Here is a 9,142-nt window from a genome sequence, read left to right on the forward strand (position 1 = left end):
CGATTCAATGTGTAAATATCATAGCATAGCGTCAATATCTAATTCTTTTGCATTGTCGATATTTTTTTTAATTCAAAACGAAACCTCATCAACTTGAATAAATCTTGTACCTATTTTAAGTCGTATATACTCGTATATACTTTACCTACCTACCACTTGTATGGGTTTATTTTCAAGGGGTGTCTTTTTAAAGCAACAATATTTGTTGGCGCCTTTTTAATCTTCTTTTCATTTTTTCTTTTCTCTTCCTCAACTAACACGAAAACACACTGGTGTGTTGGTTTTTATATTTTTTGTGTGTATATATTCCTCTCTCTTTGATTTAATGAGATATCTGTTCCTAGTAACAAGACATCTGTTTTATTGCTTGCTCTCCGTTCTCCGCTCATTCCGCCGATGTGTCTTTCACAGTTCGGTTCTGTGCAAAGTTCGTGTGTTGTGTGTATTCTGTTTGGATGATTTCGTAAATTTAACAAGAAACAAAGAATATAATAATCAATTTAAAATGTTTAGTAATTTAAATGATGTGACATCTGATTCTGTTGATGTTATTAAAGAAGAAGTGAGAGAATTAGATGAGATTTGTTTCGAAAATGATTTAAGAGATCTCATTTGTCGACAATTTGGTTTAAGTGAAGAAATTTATTTGCGGCTTATTGGTATGAATACATTTGATTAGCCCTTTTCATAAAAATGCTTTTTAGTATTTGATTGAATAATTAATACTGATCTACCTACCATCAAATAGATATGTTTTTATATCTATTTAATCCAAACAGTAGGGTATGAAAAAGGTTCTGAATATTGTATATATTTTGTAAAACGGGTTTTGAGTAGGTAACAACTTGATGTACATAGGTACCTATAACCTTGTACAAGTGGAATTTCACTGTTCGGAGGCAACCTGTGTGATAGGTTTGAAAGTGTAAAGTGTTATTTAGGGTTAGGGGCACGGTGGCGCTTACGATACTTAAGGTTACAGTTAAATCTTAACTATCATTTGTCCTTAGACTTATTGAAGACAATTTTGATGTGAATGTTTTCTTCAATTATTGGTGATTGGCGATCCAAGATTAACACAAAAAACTTGTAAAAAAATATTATTATTATGTTGTCCTTAATTCATAATTTATTTTGGCCCTTACGATACTTTGGCAAGAAGAGCTCGACATAACAATCTATTCAAGGTAAAAAAAAAATTAAAAAAAAAATTTATTATAGAGAAAAAAATTTCTTATAGATTTATAATAATTAGTAGAGTAACTAAAGCAAATTATTAGGGAACCCGGCCGAACAGCTCTGATTTTGCCGATTTTTTTTTTTCAAACGTAGGTAATTAAAAATACTTTAAAGTCTATAGATTAAAAATTGCCGGTGTTGCCGTATTGTTTTTTAAAATTAAAATAAAATTTTTTTTAACAAAACCATTTTTTTTTGCTTAAATTTCATAAAACAAATTATAGCAAAAGATTCTCTAGGTATGTAATTTAAGGAATATATATAAAAGGCTGTAAGGGACAATCTTCCATCGTTTAAGCCATAAATGCAATTTTCTAACATTCTGACCTCAAACACAAAAAAAATATTTTGAAAACAACGGCAACACCTACAATATTTTAAAATACATTTTTAAAAAGCCAGAAGCTCATTCTTATCTCTTAAATTTAAATCCACTAAATTTAATCAAGACTTTTTGAAAAAATGGTCCTCAAACTCAGAATTAGAATAAAAAAAAATGTTATTAGAAAAATTTAAAATTACTTTTTTCCAAACTTTTTCTAATAAAATATGAATTTATTTAAAAAAAAATTTTAGCCATAAATATTATCAGTTGAATTTCGAAGCAAAAAAGGCAAAATATAGGTATCAGAATTTTGAAAAAAAAAAATGAAAAATTACTTCAATTTCAATGGTTTTTTTTTTATTAAAACTGAATTTTTGCATTGATATAATTAATTTTCTCAAAGACTGTGGAACTTTAAATTTTTGCTATTTAACTTTCAACAGTAAGGGTTATTAAATGAATAAAAAATAGTTTTATGTTTAGATGTTGAACTTTAAAAAAAAAAAGTTACATTTTTTTTCAAAACTTTTATTAAAAAAAGTTCTTCGAAAATGAAATACTTTTTAATTTTTTTCATAAACCGTAATACATATTGACATTTCCTTTTATAATTTGAAATGAAATAATGCGGCCAAAAAAATTTGAAAATAAATGCATTTTATATTACGATCAAGTTTAAAAAACGACATGTTAAAATTTTTTCAATAATTTTTTTTTTTCAAAAATCTGAGTTCAGTTACCATTCTTTCAAAAGCCGTTCATTCAATTAACTTAATTTTAATTTTACATATATGACTAAGCTTCTAGCTTTTAAAAAATGTATATTTGAATACTGTAGGTGTTGCCGTTGTGTTCAAATATTTTTTTTTGTGTTTGAAGTCAATTAATAAGAAAATTGCATCTATTGCTTGAACTATGGAAGATTTTCCCTCATTCCCATATATTTTTTTTCCTTGAATTTCCTAGACAATCTTTTGGCATCGATTAATTTATGAAATTTAAGAAAAATTTTTGAAAAAAAATTTGTTTTTGTTCATAAAAATCTTCAATTAAATTTAACAAATCAAAACGGCAACACCGGCAATTTTTAATCTATAGACTTTAAAGTATTTTTAATTACCGACGTTTGAAAAAAAAAGATCATCAAAATCTAAGCTGTTCGGCCGGGTTCCCTAATATTGCCAATTTTTGATCTTTAGTTACTCCACTTAAATTATAAAATTTAAAAAAAAATTAATTCTTGGAGCCCTTGTACAAATAAATGAATATTTTGTTGAAATATTGGTCTTCATATCATGCTTTTCTGCATATAACTTTGCTGTAAAAAATTAGATCTACACACGAACTAGTTCTATTGTTTTGTCAACATTCACTAGAATGGTTTTAATTTATTTTTAAGCAGAGGCGTACTTTGAGTTACCGGGCCTCAAGCAAGACTTTTGGCCCCCTTTGATGTTTGAATCCTCTTTGATATACATATCAAATAAGAAAAAATAAAAAATTACGTATACGCCATACTACTTTTTTTTTATAGGGGAAGGCTTCTGATGTATTATTTTGATGGTCGCTTAGATTGTGCAAGTAATATTTTTTTTTGAGATGATATATAATATGTGACTGGCTTCCAATGCATTATGTATTACACTGAAGAATATAATTTCTCTCTTGTGTCCGAAGTGATTCATATCAAATATCTTATTTTTTGCTTCGTTACTTCTTTATAATAAGAATAACCTTCTCTGTATTGTCTCCAGGTGGGACCCTAGCCTCGGTCTGGGGCCCTGGACACCGCCCCTCTTGTCCCAATAGTGTATACTCCCCTGTTTTTTAGAATTAAAATGTTGGTATGGTGGCCGTACTAAAGAAAGTATTAATCTACAATAAAACCAAAATTTCAACAAAATTCATGAACTCGTTCGGAAAACATTGATTATTCAAAACAAAAATTGAAATATGTTTTTTTCCAACAAATTCTTAAATGATATATGAGCAAAACTATATTAAAAAAAAATATATTTTTTTCTTAACTTACTCGAAATTATTGCTGAATTTAAAAGTGCGAAACTTTTTTTTTTGTAACTCTGTGTAGGTATTAATAAAATACACGACTTGTCCTAACGGTTAAATCTACTTACATTATAAATATAAAACTTGCACTTCAAATAAATAAAAAATGTTGCAATTGGAAGTAGTAAAATTTAGTTTGGACGAACTATTTAATGTAGACATTTTGAATTGTAATGTTTTTAATGCAAAAAGTTTTCAAATTGCAATTACATTTTTTGAAATTTTGAATTTTTTTTTTAATAATATTTAATTTTGTAATGGAAAAAATTGCACTGACTTAAAAAAAAGCGCTCCACTAAAGTTTCAGAAGTTAGTTTCCTTTGTTGGCTTGTGCTTTTTTTGATAGTCACTTTAAGCAGTAGTAGGTAGATATCAAAGGCTACAGACAAAATTACATTATTTAAAAACCAATGCAAAAAAAAATTTAATTTCAAAATCGTTTTGCCGTTTTTTAAGGAAATGTTCAACTTGTTTTGTGAACAAATCTTACACAGTAATTTTTTTTTAAATGTACGTTTTTTTCTGACTTCGGATTTAAGAGAGAGGAAAAAATTTTTTGAAAGCTATTGCCCATTTAACATTTAACGCAAGGATGCATGTGTTTTTACTACAACCAAAACCCATGTGAAACACATTATACATTAATGAAATTTGTGAATTAAGGTTTAAGATAAAGCAGCAACAAAGTTGTCATAAATATATTTAGTGAAATGTTGTTTTTCGAAGGGCTGAGCTAGGTAAGAATTAAGTTTCTAAAAGGCTTAGAAAAAAGAATAAAAAAATTCAGAAAGATTAGCATAAAAACTGTAACAAAAATGATATCCCAATGCCAATGAAAATTAATTTAAATGTTTCATTAACAACAGAAACTAAGAACCTAAGCAGTCTATGAAAATATTTTAGGTTAAAGGGTGTTTTTTTGGGAAATAAGGAAAATGTACGATAAGTCTGATAAAACCTTGATTCCTATTAAAAAAATTTTTGTTTCATGAGGGTAACAATTTGTTTTGACCTCAACTAATATATAATAAGAGGCTGAAATAAATTTCGAAATTTTTTTAGATGAAAAGCCAATGTATGAGTGTGTACTGTGTATAGTACAAAGTTTCTATAATGTATATTTTTCCTTATATTTTAAGAATGCCGAATAGATATTGAAAGTCTATTGTTTATAAAAGATGATGACATAAAGGAATTATTCCCCACCAATATGCTTGGACTACGAATTAAATTCCGAACAAGTTTGTCCCAATGGCAGCAACAACACATGGTACACAAAAATATATAACTAAATTTTAAATCATAATTATCAAATTATTTTATTATTATTTTCAATATAAACAAAAAAATAGGGTCAAAAAATCAGTCCACCAAAAAGAGCACCCATCAGAGTTATTTCTCCAACTCCAAGAATTTCTAGAGTAATATCATCATCACCTGCCAGAATGTCTGTTCCAACTCAAAGAAGAAGTGTCGATCAATCGCAGTTGTATGTTCTTCTTCAATCTTCTGTAAAAGGTCAAACTATATTAAATCATTACGAAAAACATTCGAAATTATTGGATGAACATCGAGTTGCTTTAGTTAGTGTTATTGTGGATTACCATGTAGATAGAGGAATGGCCATGTCTATGAGTGATATAGTTCGATATACCGAAGAAATTGGAATTGTATTTCCAACAGAAGAAAAGGTTTACATCACTTTCGAAATAAAACCATTTTTGAATGTTAACAAATTGATTTATTTTAGAGATACTACTATAGCACTCGAGGAAAAGGACTTAATCCAATGGGAAAGCTTTACGACAAAGCAATTAATGCTCGTAGAAAAGTCAAGAGACCTTGGCAATCAGAAGAAGCCCCAAGTCCCAAAACTAGAAATTCTGAAATTGACATCGTGGTTGCAAGTGCTGATGAACTAGCAAAAAAGTCTTGGCTTTCTCAGAACATGAAACCATGGGATGAAGTTTTAAACAAATGGAGAAAAACTTTCAGAGTTAGAAGAACTGATATTTTGAAGGGGGAAGATGTTTTGGAAAACTGGCCTCTTTTCAAAAATCCAATAGGTTACAACTTGGTATGTTCTTAACAATTTTTTATTACAACTTGAAAGTTTGATTAAATGGTATTTTTTAGATTGATGTTGATTTTGTTGAACTATATCCGGATAGTCCGAAAGATATCTTGGAGGAATGGCAATTTTTTAGAGAACATATCGTACCATATCTTAAAGAGAAGATCAAGGATCCTGATTCAAAGGAATTGATGGAAAATTTAAATAACGAACTTTCAACAGGTTTCTAACTTAATGCTAAAGGTAGAATCTTTCACAAACTAATCTTTTTTCTTTTTTTTTCAAGATTCAAAAGATTGTTTAATAGTTCTTCTTCTAAATGCTGTTATAAAACCACCATTATTATCATCAAAACTACTAAATCCCAATGGTTCTGGAGATAAAAGACGAAAATGGAAACCATCCATTTCGGATGCACAAAATGCCACAGTAATGCACTGCGTTGACATGGCGGATTATCAGATAAAATGCGAACAAGTAAAGTTAGAAGCATCTGAAAAAAACAAAACTCTACAACCATTGATAGTGGTAGTAGGCGAAGAACTCACAAATCTTGAAAGTTTTTACGTTCTTTACGATTGCATTGTTTATAAAACTAATTCTTTTATTAAATCTCTTGATATTTTAATTAAATTATATTATGTTATGAACATGGATTTTCGTTTAGAAGCTAAATATTTTTATGAACTTATTGAAAGTTATTTTTTAAAAATTAAAATTTCATCGAACCCAAATATTATAAGTTTGACTAATTACTTAAATGATAATAAAAATTGAGAATACAAGTCTTATGATTTTTGTTTCTTTTTTTCATTAAACCAGTATGTTCACAGTATGTTTCTCAGTCATCACCGTAGGAGAAAATATGGGATCCTAAGGTAATACTCAGCTGAAAATCTTTAAAGGTATTTTCTTCGTTCCAAAAGCCTTTGTTTTGGGCGGATAATTATGGACATGTATGATAAATCGGTTACTTATGTGTCTAGCTGGAGTAAGTGAAATCACAGTCTCACATTTTGATGACGTGCTTGAAAATTAAGTGACGAACCAAAGAATACATCAGTTATTCTTTGCGGACAATGGAGTCATCATAAGTGAAAATCCAAGATCTCTAAAACGAGCTCTTGACGTGTGGTTGCAAGTACAACAAACAACAAAATACTTAATGCTGCCCATTTTTCAATCCACACAAGCTTATTCCCGAAATTTACTTGAATGGAGTTTAGAGAATATCCAGCATCTTTATTTCGAATTTTAAGATATCTCTTATTAGTAAAAGATAATATCAATATTTTTAGTCTTCTTCAAGGGGCACGTCTTATTAAACAGAGAAAAAAGACAAATAGGTACATATATGATTATTGCGTAAATAAATACATTAATTTTTTTTGAAAAGAAATCAAACTTAGGAATCAATTTTAAAGAGCTTAGAAAAGTCAAATTTTTCTTTCCATCGCCTTCAGCCCCTGATGAAAAGAAGAACGGGATTAGGGCAACCAACGAAAATCTTGATCTACAAGCAGCTTCTGCGACAGCGGCACAAATACTATAGCAATAAGCGACTAAGAGGAAGCAAAAATCATACCATTGGACAAGAATACTACTGCAATTAGCAAAGATACTTTTAGGCATGACTAACCAACAAAGTGCCTTAGATATATTGGATGACCACATTATTTTAGCGGGCAACGAGGATGCAGATAACTTTTACCCCGACAAAAAGTCAGTATACCTATAAGCTACCGCCAACATAACCAAACCAACTCAATGGGGTCCATCTAATGCCAGTTATATGTGAGGATGTAAACAAACGTTTTTTGTACTGAAAAATAGCTTTTTTTTTGTTGTAATTAGCATTCGAAAATGTTTGTTTACCTCTTCACCAGAGCAGATCGAAAAATGAGAAAGAAGTGGAAAAGCCCCATCAGCCCTACAATTGGACATCCGGGTCTGAACACTTCGAGGACAACCTAGACCTGTTAAATTAAGTCCATATAATTTGTATAAAGTTAGGCCCCCTTTGTATCAATCAATGAATCTTTAAAATTAGTCAATTGTAAATAGCAAATTCAATTAACCAAAATTGAAATCAAATCCCCACCCACTCCCTCTTTTTAAATGCGTTTCATTTTATCTGATTTACGCCGTCACTTAATTTCCTATTTTTCGTGTATTTTAAGATTATGGAAAGGAATTATATTTTTACGACTAATTGTTTTGATTTTGCTTAAGATTAGGTATCTGACATGCTTAGATTAAACTAAAATTAGTATTTAAGTTAAACCTCACCTCTTTAATCGCCTTTTAAACGCATATGTTGTAGAGGGTTGTTTTTTTTTTTTACCTGAGATAAAAATCTACCTCTTTGGTATCTTAACACTTATTCTGAATCTAGATTTAAATTCGATATAATTTGTATCTAATCTGACCTATAAATCATTCATTTGAAAATGCTGCGGGTGTGTAAAAGAAACAAGGAGATTTCAAATGGATGTCGAGTTGCAAAAAAAAAAAACTTATTAAAAAGACCGGACGAGTTGATCTTTTAAAATAATCTGGGCCTCTTTTCTATAAATCTGGAATTGTGAACAAAAGACTTGAGCAGCAATGCTTGAAATTATTTGTTCTTAATATGTGACGAAGTGATCGATAACCTTTTCTCCAAAAGAATCTATTTCTAGATCTTTTATTCTTCTTCACCTCGATATTACTGAAGAAGTGAAGAACGGGTTAATATGTTTAAAAATTAAATCATTACATAGTGAAAGAAGCACTAAATATTTTGCAGATGTTTCAATTCTGGTTGTAAGACATAAACCAATGAACCTGCGCCCCTGTTCTGTAACTTTATCACTAGCGATTTTTTGAACGTTTCTAAAATCCATTTTCTTCAGATATTTTTTTTTTCAAAATAAAAATTATGAGTTGAGAAAGTACCTATGATTTTGAACAAAATCTTTTTATTTTGATGAGATAAAATATATTATAAGGTCATTCAAAAATATTTATTGCCAGTGATAAAAGTTAAAGAACAGGGGCACAGATCTATATTATATATGATGTAGGTATTTGAATTTTTTCCGTTTATCGGAAAATGCAACTCAACCTTAAAGTTGGAATTTAATATTTGGTCTTTGATTAGTCAACTGACATCAATTTAATTGGAAAGTATACTGGAAAGATAAGCAAGAAAAATCTCCCTAAGTCGATTTAATCGTCTTAGCCCTGATTTTTCAATCATCAGTTAGACTATCAGAAGAATAAATGTCAATATAAAAAAAACTTGTATTCCTAGGAATAAGCTCTATCTGAGGTTTATCTGACTATTGAAAAATTGGCCCTTAGTAAATATTCGTTCAGAAAATTACTAAATGTCTAGTCCCTAATATTTCCTGAACGTGCCCACTAACAGTATCAGGAACTATCATAAACTTAGT

At 29.3% G+C, this 9,142-nt stretch overlaps 1 protein-coding gene across 1 annotated transcript; it reads left to right on the forward strand.

Annotated features, from left to right (window-relative positions):
* The first annotated feature begins 43 nt into the window (after positions 1 to 43).
* LOC129918198 (uncharacterized) lies at positions 44 to 6,482 on the forward strand. Its single transcript, XM_055998587.1, has 6 exons — positions 44 to 659; positions 4,771 to 4,901; positions 4,984 to 5,322; positions 5,382 to 5,708; positions 5,768 to 5,927; positions 5,992 to 6,482. The coding sequence occupies exons 1-6, from the start codon at positions 326 to 328 to the stop codon at positions 6,480 to 6,482; spliced, it is 1,782 nt and encodes a 593-aa protein (XP_055854562.1). The 5' UTR covers positions 44 to 325.
* The last annotated feature ends 2,660 nt before the right edge of the window (positions 6,483 to 9,142 follow it).

Source organism: Episyrphus balteatus, chromosome 4 (genome assembly GCF_945859705.1).
Source record: "Episyrphus balteatus chromosome 4, idEpiBalt1.1, whole genome shotgun sequence".
Classification (NCBI taxonomy): domain Eukaryota; kingdom Metazoa; phylum Arthropoda; class Insecta; order Diptera; family Syrphidae; genus Episyrphus; species Episyrphus balteatus.